We start from the raw sequence: 18,150 nt of genomic DNA on the forward strand, positions 1-18,150 counted from the left end.
CAGTACAAATGCTTAGTACAGAACAACAAGTGCACGGGTGTTTCTAGTTGTTATTAAGTACAATGATGGGGAAATCAGTATAGTTGGTGCAGTTACATTTGGAGTATATAGGATCTATGGAGGTTAGATGAAGCAAATTCTTTATTACCTCTGGAACCGCCTGCTACTGCACGAATCCCAGTGACCAATAAGGGCCCACAGAGTTGGCCTTCTCCGTGTCCCGTCAACTAAACAATGTCGTTTGGCGGGCCCCAGGGGAAGAGCCTTCTCTGTGGCGGCCCCGGCCCTCTGGAATCAACTCCCCCGGAGATTAGAACTGCCCCCACCTTCCTTGTCTTTCGTAAACTACTCAAGACCAACCTATACCGCCAGGCATGGGGGAGTTGAGACACCTTTTCCCCAGACTCTTTATATTTTATGTTTGGTATGTATGTGTTGTTTGGTTTTTAAATATGATAGGGTTTTATATGCTTCTTTTTTAATATTAGATTTGTTTCACTATAATATTGTTTTTTATTATTGTTGTGAGCCACCCCGAATCTTCGGAGAGAGGTGGCATACAAATCTAATAAATTATTATTATTATTATTATTATTATTATTATTATTATTATTATTATTATTATTGCATCTTTCTAAAGGGAGGGTTCATAAAACATGCCTCTGTGTGTTTTTAACTTGGGGCAGTTTTCTGTTAATTTAATCTTTTAAATAAATCTTTAACTCTCACTTAGTAAATGTTCTTTCCTGGTTTCTAAAGGATGCGGAAAAAATAGGCTCCCTCTCATTCCAAAAAAGACTGTTAATTCAGAAGCTTATTTCAGGATAATATCAATTTTGAGGACAATATCAATTTTGTCCTCCCAAAGGAAGAGCATGTTCATAATCTTAAATTCTTCTGGACTCATGATGACTTCTAGAAAAATAGATGGAACCTGGCACCAGGACAGGCTTAACCTGACTCCAGCTTCAATGCCAGTGTGGCTTTACCGTGAGCAAGATGGATGGACAGCAGTCATAGCTGTCATCTCACACTTGGGTTACTGCATTGCACTAAAAATGTATGTTTTTGAAGAGCATCTGGAAACTGAATTCGATTAAAAATACAGCTGTCCATGTGCTTGCTGACAAGTCTTCTGATCCACACAGGAAGAAAGATCGTTGGTAGTATCATGATCTGTAACAAGCAATTAATGTTTATCCAAAGAAGTACAAGTAGCAAATTAGGATATGCTTTTCCTTTCTTTGTTAGATAATAGAAAGTTGGGATGTCAAGAAAAACATAAAATGCAGTTGAAATGCACTGACAAGATGCTTTAAGAAAGACTTGCTCAAAATTAAATGTTGATTGAATACAAAAATGAATAGGGAGAGGTTCTTTGGTCCTAGAGAGAATGAACAAAAATCAGATTGCCAATTAAATATTTGAAAGAAGTGTGAATGGGTTTAGAGGGAGAAGACATGACCATTGTGATTGGGTGGAGTTGTGAGAATCCAAACCACCTAGGTACATTCATCCATCCAGTTGCCTTCTCTCCATGTTTCTCAGACTAAAGTTTCATCTTTTGTGGTCAGCTGCTATGGCTGAAGTAGAAGCGCTTTGCTGCTTTTGCATTTTCTCTTTGGACCCAGCTTCTCCCACAAATAATTCCTACACATGGCTAAAGCTGTGCTATCTTCGGGAAGCTTCTCAAAGACAGTGCTGCTTTAGCTATATGGCGCTAATGTTCGCGGAAGATGCTGGGTCCGAAAATGAAGCAGCAAAAGGCATCTGAAAAAAAGATCCAAAAACAAAGGTAATGAGAATGTCCAAAAAGGAGGCAGCAAAGGCAATGAGGCTCATCTGCTTTGGCCAAGTTGGCTGGCCATAAAACATGGGAAACTGAAAGAGAAGGTGGTTCTATAAGGCTGGCACAGGGCAGAGATGGGACGGATAGGCAGGTGGGGAGCTTGAAGGGATCAAAAGTGAGGGCAGCCTGCCAAGGGCATGAATTTGATCATATGACTGCAGGAACATTGCAATCATAATTTTGGGCATGGGCCTGAAGTCAGTTTTTTCAGCTGAATGAATAGTCATAAGTCAAGGATTACCACTGTAGCGAGATGGATATGTGTACGTTTTATTTTATTTTATTTTAAATTTCTTTATTGTTTTCCAAAAAAAAGAATAAAAGAAAATATTTCTCACATATTTTGTTCTAGTTTTACAGATCTTAATCCATTTTTATTACCTTTTCGATACATCATTCATTTCTTTATATATATGTACATTCAAATATAAATATCGTGATTAGAGTTTACTATTAAGGTAGAAAGAAATGCATAGAAAGAGAAATCATACATCTTATGTTTTTTTTTTACTTCATTTCCATTAGTATTGTAAGGTAATTGTTGTCTTTGTTGTGTATACTGATACTTTGTCTTGTTACATTTTCAATTTTTGTTTTGAATCCATTCGTGCCATTTATGCCATAATTGTTTGGGTTTTTTGCTTTTGGTTCCCTTAATTGAGTTTGTCATTTCGTCCATCTCTATATATCTATATATTTTGTCAATGATTAAGCTTTGCAATGTGTGTACTTTTTAGCCCAAATATACTGTAGCTAGGCATAACTGAGATAGACATACTTCTTTCTTGTTGAAGACAATGAGATTTGAAACTTTGGTGTCCAGAACTCTAAGCTTCTTGAAAATTGACTAATCGTTGGCATGTAAGAAATGCTTAAGTAGTATATAGAAATATTCATAAATGAATGAGAAATATTGATTTTAGACATTTATTATAGAACAATTTAGTCACAAATCAATATTCAGTGTAATAATGTTGAAAATCTTGTTATAGCTTGTTGAAGTATGGGGATCATGATGGATGAAGATTAACTGAGAATCAAAGAATATAGATTGGTATGAACTACAGTGGTACCTCTAGTGATGAACTTAATTCGTTCTGTGACTGGGTTCATAGGAAGAAAACTTTGTAAGAAGAAGCAATTTTTCCCATAGGAATCAATGTAAAAGCAAATTATGTGTGTCCCACGGAGGCTTCTCCCCGCCTTTTCCGGCCCTGTTTCCTCCCTGAGAGAGAGGGGGGGAACGCTGTGTCCCTTCTTCCTTTTCTCCTCCAGGAGGGAAACCACAGGGAGGGTGGAAGAATGACAGGAGATTCCTAGAGAGACCCCACAGAGGCTTCTCCCCGCCTCTTCCGGCCCTGTTTCCTCCCTGAGAGAGAGAGGGGGGACGACACTCTGGCCCTCCTTCCTTTTCTCCTCCAGGAGGGAAACCACAGGGAGGGTGGAAGAATGACAGGAGATTCCTAGAGAGACCCCACAGAGGCTTCTCCCCGCCTCTTCCTGCCCTGTTTCCTCCCTTAGAGAGAGATGGGAGGGATGAGACTCTCTGGCCCCTCCTTCCTTTTCTCCTTCAGGTTACACTTTTGGAGCTCTGAGAGACTTGCTGACTCTGGTTTGTGAGAAGAGGCAAAAATATCTTGAACATCCAGTTCGTATCTAGAAAAGTTTGTAAGTATAGGCGTTCGTGTGGTAGAGGTATCACTGTATATGCATGGCGATAGTTAACACAGAATTTGGTTATATGCTACAAGGACAAATGTCTGATAAAGTTTTGTTTTATGAGAAAGCTCTTAATAGATTCAAACGCTGCACATAAAATTAGCAAAAGCCCTTTATATTCTCATTCATTCATTTCTATTGAAAATACTAAGAGCCCTGCCAGGAAAATAGTCACACCAATTTGCAGGGCTAACGCTGGATTAAACCACATATAACGCACGTATCCTGCAGAACACCTAATTAATATACAGTAACAATACTGTATAATATTACTCTAAATATCTATAATTTGTATTAAAATAATATTTAATGCGATGTGGAGGGTGTATGTGTTGCCTTGTATCTGATTGGCTCCTGTTGACTTTTATAAGATCAAAATGCTTTGTTACTTACTGATCCAGTTTTGAAAGTGTGTGAAACACTATTTTACACCACCAAGAACAAGGTGTAAGAATAGGTTTATAGCTTTGTGTTGTATGGACTTTTTTTCTTCCTGCAATGAAAAGTAAAGATTTTGCTTTTCTAAAATTAGAATCTAATTTTTTCTGTGTTCACTAAATTAAAAAATAAACAAAGTCAGTAATTTTTATAGAAACCCTTTTTTTTCTGAACATCAATGAAGATTGTCAGTCATCCAGGTAAATTTGACTGAAAATTAAGTCATGGCAACTGGACTTAGTTTAAGACATTTTGCTGCTTATTTCAAGCTGTGTCATCAGTCAGAGCAAGTTAAATAAGTAGAGAGTTGTTGGAATGTACCAACTGTGGCATTAACTTCAGGGATTTCTTCCCCAAAGTTTCGTCCTTTGAGGTTGGTACAGAAGGAGTTGGTACATTCCAACGACTTTCTGTCCAACTAATTTGCTCTGACTGATGACGCTGCTTAGATAAGCAGTAAAACGCCTCCAACCAACAAGAAAATAACTCCAATTGCCATGACTCAACTTTCAGACTTATTTTTTCTATTTTTTTTAAAATACTGTTATTTATATTCAGGACCATCACATTAGGGTTATGATTATTATTTTAAAATCCTTTTTTGGGGGGGAGGGTATATATAATAATATCTCCTCCAGTTTTTCCATAAGCAGCTACTTTGTAAAATATTCAGAGATAGTAACCAGATCAAAATTACTTGTGGGTTCTGCAGTTTTCTGTACTTAGATGAAATAGAAATTATGGTCAGATACTTTGACCCCATCATGTTATTGCCTGTGTCAGTTGCAGAAACCCAATTGAAGAGAATGAAAACCCAAACCCAAAGTGTCTACGGCCAAGTAAGACTATGAAAGAGATTTCTGTCATATTTTAATGATTGTGCAGTATTTCTGCAATACCTGATTTATTTATTTATTTTTATTTTATTTATTTATTTTGTTCAATACACAATACATATTGAAGAGGATAGACATGAAGTATTATATATAAAGAAAAGATATAAAAGTAGAGGAGAAGATACATGAAAGGAAGAAAAGATATATGATATATGATATATGAGATAAGGAGAGACAATTGGATAGGGGACGAAAGGCAGGCTAGTGCACTTATGTATGCCCCTTACTGACCTCTTAGGAACCTGGAGGGGTCAATCGTGGATAGTCTAAGGGAGAAATGTTGGGGGTTAGGGGTTGACACTACTGAGTCCGGTAATGAGTTCCACGCTTCGACAACTTGATTGCTAAAGTCATATTTTTTACAGTCAAGCTTGGAGCGATTAATATTAAGTTTGAATTTGTTGCGTGCTTTTGTGTTGTTGCGGTTGAAGCTGAAGTAGTCATTGACAGGCAGGACGTTGCAGCATATGATTTTGTGGGCAATACTTGATCTACCTCCTTTTTAAAGTATGCTTTGCCTTGGAAGAATTTTGAAGTCATTTGATGTGATTTTGAAAGCCCGATTGTATTTGAAATGACATTTAGAAAGAATCACAGCTTCAGTTTTATGGATTGAAATTGACTGAACCCTTTTTGGTGGAAGAAGTGTAACGTCTCAGAGAAACAATATTATAATTCTCAAGAGAATTATAATTGCACAATAATTTTGCTTTTATGATAAAAGACCCAATTTTTATTCACAAATAGTTTCAGCCACTTTCAGAGGATCCCGATGTTGCACTGTGTGAAGTCAGCAACATAAACTCTAAATTTTCTACTGGTTCCCATCTTTTGACTCGAGCTAGGTTTAAACAAATCTAGATTGCTTTGTCCATGGCTTAACTGCAAATTAGTCCTTATCTTACAATTGTGATGAAATTTCAGTCATAAGTCAAGAAATTGGACCCAACCTTACATCAATATTTTAATGGTGATCATTAAAGAAATCATGTAGTGGTTAGTCCAAATCACATAATCATTCAGTGAATCACACAACTGTATGTCTGAAACCAGCAAAACCTGCAAATAACATTGTAAATCATGATCATGTGACTGCAGGACATTGCAACTGGTTGTAAATGTAAGACAATTGCCAAGTGCCTGAAATGTGATCATATGACTGCAGAGAGGTGGCATGGCATTTTACAATAGCTGGATGGGCTTTACGGTCCTAAAGCATTTGTTTTTGAGGTCACTGTAACTCTGAACAGTTAGCACACAATCAGTTGGAATTTAAGGACTGCCTGTATATGTAAATCGGAAGGTCTCCTACTTATTTTCTAACCAGCCAACATGCTGAATTACTGTTAATTTTTAATTTAGGTCTCCAAATTGATAGAAAAGAACACATTGCTTTTCAGCATGAACTGCAGTTTTTTCCCCATTCTTGACTGATAGTGATTTTTGGACATGAGCAATCCTCCTATGTTTAAAAGATGTATATATTTCCCAAATGTTACTTTTTGAAGTCCAGAATTGCCTTAAATAAAAAGGAGCCGGAAGTTCAGCTCCATCTTCAGTTTAGACGCACAAATAAATGTGAGTCTGGGAAGAAGAGAGTTGGAACAGGATATTTATTTTATATGATTCTTTGATATTTCATTTGCAATTTCAGTTAGCCATACGAAAAGTGAGAGATAAATCTCAGCCGAGGGGGTTTGCAGGTTGCACTACAGACATATACAATTATTACAAATGTTTTTCATATTCCCTAATCACCATTGTTGCTCTTCTCTGCACTTTTTCCAGAGTAGATGTACAACTCTGCAACATTACCATATTTTACGGAGTATAAGAAGCCCCTTAGTTTTGGGAGAGGAAAATAGCAGGGGGAAATTCTGCCTACCAGGTATTCATCTTGCTAGTGTCCTTAGTCTGGTCAGCTTCAACACATTATTTTATCATCTGGTTAGGGCCTTAAAAACAACTTTATTTGGAGTTGGGAACTTTGTTAGCACCTCATTAGGGCGGAAAAGAAACTTATTCAGAGCAAGTAGAACAATTTTAAAAAGCCTGCAAAGACTTAGGGCTGGAAAAACATTCTTTGCAGAGAGTAACAATGAAAAAGCCTGCAAGGTAAGAGCTGGGAACATCGTTAGCACCTAATTAGGGCTGGGAAAAAAAGCTATGAAGAAAAAAAGAAAAGAAAGCTACATTCAGAGCATAAGACGCACCCAAAATTTCAGCCTCTTTTAGGTAGGAAAAAGATGTGCCTTATACACTGAAGAATACGGTAACCCTTCGATTCATTAATTTATTGGTTAATGCATTCCACGTGTAGCTTGTTTGCTCAAGCTTGGAAGTATTTAGAAATTTCAGGAGATGTGGTGTGAATATGTACAGTATATGCACTACTCAAAAAAATAAAGGGAACACTTAAACAACACCATATAACTCCAAGTAAATCAAACTTCTGTGAAATCAAGCTGTCCAGCTAGGAAGCAACACTGATTGATAACCTATTTCACATGCTGTTGCGCACATTCAGCTTTGTACAGAACAAAGTCTTCAATGAGAATATTTCATTAATTCATATCATTTGAATGTTCCCTTTATTTTTTTGAGCAGTATAGTTTGTTTGTATGCATGTACATACAGTACAACCTTCCAGCTTGTTTCCTTTCTCACTGCTGCAGAAATAGTCTATGGAGTTTTGTTTCTTGTGAGCTGGGCATGATATTCTTTTTTTCTCAGTAGTCAGTTTACTTCCCCAGCTTGCTCTAAATAGTTTTGTTCACTTATAGGATAGCAGGCCTCCAATTTAAAAAAATGCCAAAGAAGTACAGTGTTCCCTTGATTTTTGCGGGGGTTGCGTTCAAAGACCGCCCGTGAAAGTTGGATTTCCACGAAGTAGCGGTGCGGAAGTAAAAACACCATTTTTGGCTATGGACAGCCAAAAACTACCCCCACGCACCCTTTTTCAAGGCAGCGCAAGGAGCTGGGCTTGAAGTTGGGGTCGGGGAGCGACGAAAGTGCGGAGGCCGGCAAAGATTGTTTTGAATGTCGGCTGCCCCCGCCCCTCCAGTGCCTCCAGCCCCCTCGCCGCTACCCCCCACCCGCCCAATCCGCCCCTCTCACCTGCTTTCTTGGGACGGGTCCTCCTGCAGCAGCACTGGTGGCTACCGCTTTTCATCCTCCTCATTTGGCTGTTAGCCACTCTGAGCGCTTTGAGAATGCCCGCCCCACCCCTCTCACAGTCCCTTAGCTGAGAGCGCTTTCGTCCCAGCTATCAGCGAGGGGGCTGCAGGAGAGGTGGGGCAGGCGTTCTCACAGAGAGGGAGAGAGAGAGGGAGAAAGAGAGAGAGAGCAAGAGGGGGGAGAGTGGAAGGTAGAGAGAGAGAGAGAAATGATAGAAAAAAGGGGAGAAAAAAGAGAAATGAGAAAATGATTGAAGCAAAGAATGACAGGAAAGAAAGAGAAAGAAAGAAAGAAAGAAAGAAAGAAAGAGAGAAGTGACTCTTGGTGATGACGTATGATGTCATCGGGTGGGAAAAACCGTGGTATAGAAAAAAAACCGTGGAGTATTTTTTAATTAATATTTTTTGAAAAAACGTGGTATAGCTGTTTCGCGAAGTTTGAACCCGCGAAAATCGAGGGATCACTGTATAAGCAAGTTACTTATGGCAAATTTGATTGATATTCTTTTAGTAAAAAGTATAGTAGGCTTTCATCTAAAGTTTCAAACTCGATGACACTTGAGGCTTTTTCCCCCCTTACTCTTTTGTATTCTTTGATGTATGATCTCATAAGATATGGATATTATCCTGGAATTATGGAATTTTACAGTTATGGAATTTTATAGAAGGGGGTTTTCAGATTACCTCCGCCATTTGGAAGCTCCCAAGGTCTTTGAACATAATGATATTTTCAGAAGAATCCGTTCCCATTATTATGAAGAAAATAACAGGAAATGCTAGAGGGCAAGGGGAGTTTGCAAACAGAAAACACACACAGCAGTTGCCCTTCTGCAGGCGTATGTTATGGAATCTTACACCAAAAGATTGGGGGAATTGGATATCCCATTGGAAAGCCATGCCTCTAATAGAGGAAAATTTGTTGTAGATTTTCTTTTTTTAACAGACCAGCGTGCAGTAGAAGTCTTGAAACTTGGAATAAAAAAATGTTACTTATTTAATGTTGTTGCATATGCTAGATTTAGTTCTGTAAAGTGTTAACTTCAGTTTTAGGCTTGCAGAAATAAACAGTCACATGCTAGCACACTGTGTGCATTGCTTATTGACTCTTATTTGTAGACTACAGGATTCCAGAACCTGGAGTGCATAATGACAATAGGGTATGATTCTCTCCATGCTGCTTGCTTGAAAGTTTTGCTATAGGGGCCTGGTAGTCTTCAATGTTTAACTTGAATCAGTTTGTGAGTGCAAATATTTTTTTCTCTTTCATGCTTACCTTATAAAACACCTTGCAGAAAACTGCGGTAAAACTGTAAGTAAATGAAACTTGGAAATGATCCAGCATTGAAAATCTTAGCTGGTTATTGACCTTTTTCCTCTTACAAAATCTTAGCTAAATCTCTATCTGCAAAACCCTATAATTTAGTCTCATGTTTCAGCTGTTTGATTTTACAATACCTAGGTTTGATATTTATCTATTCTGTGCTGCTTGGCTAGGACTGTGTTTGGTGATTATGGGGGTTGCAGTTCAGTACATTAAAAGGCATCAGGCTTGGAGAAAAGTTTGCTGTGAAGAATTCTTATATTTATAGGTTCAGGAAAAGCTATAAATGTAAATGATATGTCCCAAATCATAGATCACATAAAGTATAACTCTATTTTACTATTCAGAAACATAAATTGTTTCATTATGGTGCAGATACTTTATTGGTGATTTCACTGGTTCTAATTCATTACTCTAGGGGCAGGGTCTCCTTTTTATTCAAGCATATATTTAAAAATAGGATGAGAGGATGGCCCAAGGAAAAAAAGTAGCAAAAGTAGAGCATTGGCTAATTTCTTTTATCAAGCTACCAATGCTCTACATGGAAAACCAACGTCAAATCCAATATTGCATTCTAAAATGGCCACTGTTAATAATCAAAACCATAGCAGTACATGATTTAATTAAGGAAATACCCATTTTAGCAACAGAAGATTAAAGCTCAAGGCAAGCTGCAGTCTTAACACCAGGATTTTCATGATATCAGGTCAGATCTGGTGCCATTCATTCTTCTAGGCAAGAAAAGGCAACGGGCCTTAATTTCCTGCTCAGATAAAAAGGATTTTGTGATGTTGAGAGGCGAGGGGAGATCCAAACTTGAAAGAAAAAGGAAATGTTTGATGCGAGCATATTGGACATCTTGCTTCCTGGAGTTCTGGACAGCCATTTGTCTGGGTTTAAACGCAGTCATTTAGAAAAGAAGAGACTTCAACTGCATTATTAGTGAAAGGAGTAACTTTACTAAAGACGAGTGGTTACAAGCAACGTAAAGCCAGGTCTGGGGTTTGTACGCAAAATCTGCTAATTTCCTTTTTCAGTGTCCCTTTATTTATTATCTGTTTAGTATTCAGTGTCCTGTTTCTTGGCGGGCTCGGTGATGCTCCACATTCCATTCCCATGCTTGTCGCCTTGACATCAGCTGGGCAATGTCTCTGCCTGTATTTGGTACAGTTTCGGTTTCTGACTTTTCTTTCTCCAAGAGTTAGCTCCCTTTTGTCCTGGGGCTTTAGGCAGTTTGGCATCATGGAGCAAAGATGAGGCTAAGCAGGGTGGTGACACTGATAGTGTGTTCATAGTCTAGGCAAGAAGTAGAAAGATAAACATGAAGATCTCAAGGTTCTTTCCATCCATATATTTCTAGGATTTAGCCCAAGTACTGTTCTGTCGAGCTCTCTGGTAGAATCCTCCCAAAAATGCACAGATACAATTTCAGACACACACACGTTTGAAAATTCAAAACAATCTTCTTTATACCAACAATGCAAATAAACAAAGCACTCTTTTTGTATAGCAAAGAGCACTTGTCTCCAAACAAATTGGTAATTTGTACAAGTCCCTTATCAGTTCTGTGATACTTATCTTGAAGCTGGGAGGCAATTCACAGTCCTTCTTTCACAAAGTGAAACACACTTTGCCCTGGTTTAGTTTCAAAGCGGGGGAAAAATCAGCACACAAAGGTTAAAGTCAGCAAAGCAGGCACGAAACACAACGATCAGATAATCCTCCACAATGGCCAAACCCACAGGCTGCTATTTATAGCAGCCTCACTAATTACCACAGCCCCACCCAACCACAGGTAGCCTCATTTTCTTTGATAATAATCTCTCAGTTGTTGTTGCCTATGCATCGCTCTCCGCATGCATGGCTGTATCATTAACTCTTGTTCTGAATCCAAGGAGGAGCTAGATAATTGATCTCCTTCTGAGCTGTCTGCCACACTCTCCTCCTCCCTGTCACTCATGTCTTCTTGGTCAGAGGAGCCTTCACCAGCAGATTCCACCGGGGGCAAAACAGGCCTGCAGCATGTGGATGTCTCCCCCACATCCACAGTCCTTGGGGCAGGAGCTTGGCCAGAGCTAACCACAACAGGTATACCTTTTTCTTCTTCATCAAAGACAACCTGGCCAATGCAGGATGGAACAGGCAATTGACATTCCTCATATCACTCTAATAGAATGTAGCAGAATTACGGTTGGTGTAGCATGTGTTCCAGCTGGGTTGCCTCATCCCTTTTACCCGATGTCTTCCCTATTGTCTTATATAGGCAGGGTAGACCAGTACTGATAGGTGCTCCAACCTTACAGCATTGTGGATGTCTAGTTGCTTCTCTTTCAAATAATTTTGAATAATCCAAAGAAAACTGCTTAGAGCTGCTCCGATTAGAATTCCTATAAGATCACTCTTGTTATAGAGGAATGGCGAATGTGAAGAATTAGAGGTCCTCATCTTATTACTAGCTAGTAATCCCGAAAGTTGAAGTTTGGCACATCAAGTATTTTCCAGGTAGGGACAACTGATAAATGGAACTCTTAGTTGAATGTTGGTGGTATATATTTGATTTTTCTGAGATATGAAAAAAAAGAAGAAGTGGAAGAAACTGGTAATTTCTCTATGACTATTGATTTGACTTTTAGCCCTTATCTGTATACCTGTCAAGATCAGGACCACACAGAAGTTCCAATTAAATGGATTTATTACTAACTATACCTATAAACAAGAATCTATTCAACTAACTATTAGCACTTTCTTGGTGTTAGATAAAGGTCAATGGAATTTAAGAGGGATTGGACTTAGTCATTTTGTGGCTACATAGAGACTCTAGACCAGTGATGGTGAACCTTTTTTTCCTCGGGTGCCGAAAGAATGTGGGCGTACACTATCGTGCATGAACGAGGGCTCACACCCATAATTCAATGCCTGGAGAGGGCGAAAACAGCTCCCCCTACCCTCCAGAGGCCCTCTGGAGGCCAGAAGTGGCTTGTTTCCCAACTTCTGGTGGGCCAAGTAGGCTTGTGTTTTGCCTTCCTTAGGCTCCAAAGGCTTCCCTGGAGCCAGGGTAGGGTAAAAACGCCCTCCCCCATCCGCCCAGAGGCTTTCTGGAAGCCAAAATCGCCCTCCCAGAGCCTCTGTGTGAGCCAAAAATTAGCTGGCCAGCACATACATGCACGTTGGAGCTGAGCTAGGATAACGGCTTGCGTGCCAGCAGATATGGCTCCGCGTGTCACCTGTGGCACCCGTGCCATAGGTTCACCATCACTGCTCTAGACTTATTCCTGTTTTGATGCTGCCCCCAGGTTTACCCCTTTGCTTACATTACCTTTATGTAGTATAGCAGAAAGAATATGTATAACAAAAGTTAAGAAAATGCTTAGAAAGTTTAATTTAATTTACAAAAGCTTTAATAATCTTATTTGCAGGGGGATTAAAACAAAACGTCTATTTGTTTATTTTTTCCCTTGGAAAACTAGGGAAGTTTGTATGTGTTATTGTCTTTTAAAAAAATTGTTCAGTAACACTTATTCCATTAATGAAGTTGCCACCCTTTATGCTATTTTGTTTGCAGTTGGAAAACAACTTCAGGGTGAATTGACTTGGGTATTGAATAAGAATTGAAAATGAAGTTATATAATCTTTTTTTTTGTTTTTGTTGGCTTCTCTGTTAAAATAATAAATCTGAACTTCTTGCCCTAGATTTTGTTGTGCTGAACTTGGAAAATGTGGGGGAATGCTTTAGCATTGTATGCATATCTTTTTTTTTTTTAAAGTTTCATAGAGGACTTTCAAATGAGATAAATTAAATTGCAAACTACAAATCAAGATTGAATTAAGTAAATGCTTTATGCTTATTAGGTTTTTATTTTTCAGAATTCAGTTTTAAAGTCTTAAATATAAAATATATGTCTTTAAACATAAAGAACCAGAACACTGCTGTAGAATTGTTCCCTGACCAATTTTAATTTAATTGACAATATTAATTATTCAAAGTTTGGCTGTTGGTGTTTCTGGAGAAATATCTTTATTACTTAAATTCAACATACTGGAAGTGGCTCACGCTCAAGTAGTGATATAAGAAACAAATATGTCCATAAATTTAAGATCGCATATTCCTTATTTAATTTACTGCATTATGATAATTTAAATTATATTTCCAATTGTTTCTAAAAGACACTGCCATTAGTGTGTAGTAGTGCTGTTAACCATTTAAAGTACAGCATTATGTAATGAAATATGTAAGGAAGTTTACATTATTATGAAAATTATTTTTCATCTCCTTCTGCTTTTTGACGTGCTTGGAGATTAGTTCATGCTTCTACTTTTTCAGTATCATTTATATACATATCAGCAAAAAGCCCTTTCAGTGTTTTGTTAAATACTTAATCTACATTAAAACCCCTGGTATATCTGCACAAAGAACATCTGGAATTTGTCTTTAAATGTTTAGTTCATTTGGAGACAACTAAGTCAGGGATAACGGTCTAATAAGAGAGATTAAAAAGATGCCACTAATATTGTCCCTCAAATGTAATAAGCCACATAGGTTAAGAATTTTGGCTTGCAGTTTTATAATATACAGTACATGGTAGATTAATCCATGTTCCTCAGAAGAACTTTTGATCAAGTACACAAGGATTTTGGAAAGGGATCTATAATAAGTATTGAAAGTGAAACTCACTTTATTGCATTGTCTTTTTTCTGCCTCATATTTGATGGCCTATTTTTGCAGGTAGGGAAGATTAATTAAATACGAAATTCATTCACATAACTACTATTTTAGCTAGGGATTGTTGCTACATAAATATGAGAGATTGCCAAATTATAAAACATTTTAGAAGAGTTCTCTTTTGGAAGATTTATTGTATAAAAATTATATGGGTAATACAGTATATTTTATTGAAGTTTTCCAGAATAAAGCACTTAGAGGGGTTTTTGTTGTTGTAAACAGTAAAATTCTGGAAGGCATATACTTCATTGATTTTTAAAAAAATGGTTCTTGATTCTTATATTGTCCTCAAGATATACTACTGCAGGAGGGAGAACTAGAACCACTATTCTAGTCAATCTTCTGAAATTTCTCATTACATTTGTTGATTTGTCAAGTTTAGATATGAACAACAGATTCCGGTTCTGCTGGAGGTGGTGGGAGAACACATCACGTATATTTATGAGCTTTTTTTGGGAAAGCTTTCCTTTTCCCAACAATAATAATACTTGGTAATGCTTATTTCAATTTTTTTAGAAAATGTCTGAATGTATCCAGCTTTCATATGCTGTTTGTAGAATTGGCATTTACACGGTAAGCATTATGCTGCATTTTTAATGCAATGTAGTTCTTGCTTGCGATGTAATTGTTAGAATGCTAGTTAATTGCTATCCTGTGTTTAATAATGAAAGAAATTTAGCATAGGAAAAGTTTATAATTTTGCAATTATGGTTTTATCATATCTACTAAAATCAATTCTTCAATATTAAACAAATTTCAGGGATCTATGCTTGGTTCTTAAAACAAAAGAAATGTTAAAAGAGAGTATTGAAATAAATGGGTTTTAATATTTATTTTCAATTATAATTAATGCTTTGTTATTCAGCCTTGGTATTTTTAAGATTTCTGGACTTCAACTGTCAAAATTGTGGGATGTAGCAAAGGAAATTTAGTGCATTTTTTCTTAAACATTCATATTCTTTATGAATTTACATCTATTGCTTCAGTTGCTTTAGCACCACATCTTTGAATAGATCTTCAAGCACCTCTTTCTGTTTTGTTTAATTAGTGGAATTCAATGAATCCAAATGATACACTCATAGAAATTATCTAGAATCTTGAGTTCAACTTATGGAATCGACTGTTTTGTAACTGTAGATAAAAGTTCAAAGATACATCACATATTTTACAAATTGCCTTCATAACTACTGACAGTGGGACACCAGTGTAATGTGTTAACCTATAAAGCTCCTTGCATCTTCAACTAAAACCATTCTGTCTTGTATGCTTATCATGGGAAGGCCTGCCATTTGAGAATCTGAGGGCTGAGATTTCTGTTTGCATTCCTTAGTCTTGGAATAGATTTTCCTTCCCCCAGATTCACTGATGTCATTTGGGAAGACCACACAAATAGTACAGGTCGTCCTCAACTTACAACAGTGACCATTCCAAGTTACAACATCACTGAAAAAAGTGATGCTTTTTCATGCTTACAACCGTTGCAGAATTCCTACGGCCACATGGTCAAAATTCAGATGCTTGGCAACCAACTCATATTTATCAGAGGTGAAATGCTCCCGGTTTACTCGTGCCTGTCAGTTGTCAGATAGCCAGTTGCGAGGGTAGCACGAGGCTCTGCCCACTTCCTTGGACACCGCCATTTGGGTTCTTTTGTCCTCTGTGCACGCACAAAGCATTCTCCGTACTGAAGGAGCGGGTCCAGCAGTCACATGGGTTGCTCATGTCCAATCCGGTGGAACTGAGCCTAGTATTAAAAAAGCTTGCCGGATCCGCCCCTTCCCCAGAATTCGCTCAGTTCGCATATCCTGCGGTTGTATGTGATAGCTCGTTCAACTTTCGTTCAACATTCTAACACCTTCCCTTCGATCTTTTCCTTCAAAAATAGTAAGACTGTTTATCCTTATTCGTTTTACTTGCACTAATAGCGCCAGCCGTTTGCGGCTCGGCTTTTTCCCTTGGAGAAGTTGCGGTTTCGTTTTCCCCCGGCGGTTTTGCCGTGTACGATCCCCGCGGCCGCTTGTGGATTCTTTTAATTCTTTGGCCTGGAGGTTCTAGTGCAAGTATTAATTGACTGCCTTATTGATTCTTTATTGCATATATATTAAAGGGCTTAAAAAATTCCTCCTGCGGAGTGAGACGGCTTTCTAGTCTCCTGGACTTAGTCGATCGCTTCTCCTTTAAGGCATATTCGGAGCGATTTTTCGGCGCGAAGGCCTTCGCGCCCTTTTTAAATCTAGGCCTCTCGTGTTGGCCTCCTGCCAGCCGCGTAGGCCTCAGTCCACCGCGTGGATCCCGGAGCGGGCCTTGGGGGTCCCAGGCTAAATTCTCCACCGGCTAAGCCTCCAACCAGAGTGCCTTGGTTTACTTAATTGAAAAGTTTAGGGAGGCTGGCCCCGCTGGATTTGGGGGCACGAACTCTGGGTTTGCCCAGATTGTCCTCACGTCTCAGCAGCTTCGAGGCCTCGAAGCAGGATCCATTCCTCTTGGGAAGTCCTTAAAATTCTTCTCCTTTTCTATTCAGTTATTGGCTCAGCCTTGTCTTCTGTTAATTATCAGACTATGGCTTCCTTTCCCAAGAGAGGCACAACTAAAGGTCCCAGAGAGGCCAGGCCTACAGGCGATGAGATTACTAGTATCCCCCAGGCCTCTTCCTCCTCTTCTCCTGGGGCCCGCCCCTCGACTAAGGTCACCAGGGCCGAGAAGAGAAGGGACCTAGCCCTACAAAGAATCCATGACAAATCAGCAAAACGTTTAAAAGTGCAGGCCCAAGTACTCAGTAGTCAAGACCCCCCAGAGGCTTCTAGTCTACCTCCTTCTGGGGTCCCTGTGTTATCTCTGGATGAGCCTAACCTAGACAGACCCCAACCTAACCTATGGGGCATAGGGCCAGAGGAACCAGATATTATTGAAGATTCCCTCCAGCCAGGATCCTCCCAGGCTTTTAGGGATTCTTCTGCCATTCCTGCTGATATTTCTAATTTACCTCCTGAGTTCCAATCTATTTTTGCTGTGTTGTCTAAGGCCATTGATGCCAAACTCTCTTCCATCAATGAGCTTCCCTTACCTCCTCCTCCTTCTCGTCCCTCCCGCCCCTTGGGTTCTTCCCCAGCGGTTAGGGCTCCTATTCAGGATGATTCAGATTCCTCTCAGGACGAATATGAGGATATGGAGGATGATGAGGACCCTTTCCAAGGGCTATCAGATGATGAGGAATCCCAAATAAAGGTTCCTTCTCCAATTACCATTTTCCCTTCTCAATTATTCAAATCTCTCCTCCTCAAAGCTAGGATTTCTACGGGATTAGCGGCCCAGGAGAAACAAGCCTCCACTTCCACTGATCCCCCGGAGGAGAATTTACCTTATTTCACTGAGGAACAGGAGGATAACGAGGTAATTCCTATGCCTAAATTGTTTAAAGATGCCTTACTCAAACAGTGGGATTTCCCAGCCTCTAGTCTTAATCCCTCCACTAAAGACAGGAAGTTGTACAAACTTTCCTCTTCCTATGAAGAGCTTCTATCCTTTCCCAAACCGGATGAACCTGTCAAGATCCTTCATTCGGCAGCGGCTGTGCCGGGAGAGGCGGAGGAAGTCCTCCGCCCAGAGGACAAGCGCATTGAACAAATGCTCAAAAGAGGATTCACGGCAGATTCCTGGGCCATTAAAAGTTCTGCAGCAGCCTCCTTTTTCTCCAGAGCCATGCTGCTGTGGCTTCGCCAACTTCAACAGCATATTCCTCCCGATGACTTGAGAGGTCAACAAGACTTCAACAAGGTCTTTGCAGCTGCCCAGTACGTGGCTGATGCCACCTTGCAATCTACCAGATTTTCTGCTAAGTCTATTGCAGCTTCTACAACGGCAAGGAGACTCCTATGGATTCGCCCTTGGCAAGCGGGAGTACGCCAGAAGTGGCAGTTATCCCAGGGACCCTTAAAGCGCGACCTTCTTTTCGGTGATCTTCTGGATCCACTCCTCACGGAAACCACGGATAAGAAGAAAGTTTTGGGTCCAACCACAAAAAAGGCTACCAA

At 39.2% G+C, this 18,150-nt stretch overlaps 1 protein-coding gene across 3 annotated transcripts in view; it reads left to right on the forward strand.

The window, feature by feature from the left end:
* ARL15 (ARF like GTPase 15) overlaps positions 1-18,150 on the forward strand; it is a 207,692-nt gene that overhangs the window by 16,531 nt on the left and 173,011 nt on the right. For 2 of the 3 annotated variants that reach the window (XM_070743352.1, XM_070743350.1), the window contains exon 2: positions 14,636-14,692. The exons of the other annotated variant lie outside the window; for it this stretch is intronic. In XM_070743352.1, the coding sequence (XP_070599453.1) occupies positions 14,636-14,692 (57 nt within the window). The remainder of the gene's footprint in view (positions 1-14,635; positions 14,693-18,150) is intronic. 3 annotated transcript variants of the gene reach the window in all.

The sequence above is a fragment of the Erythrolamprus reginae genome, chromosome 2, assembly GCF_031021105.1.
Source record: "Erythrolamprus reginae isolate rEryReg1 chromosome 2, rEryReg1.hap1, whole genome shotgun sequence".
Taxonomy (NCBI): domain Eukaryota; kingdom Metazoa; phylum Chordata; class Lepidosauria; order Squamata; family Dipsadidae; genus Erythrolamprus; species Erythrolamprus reginae.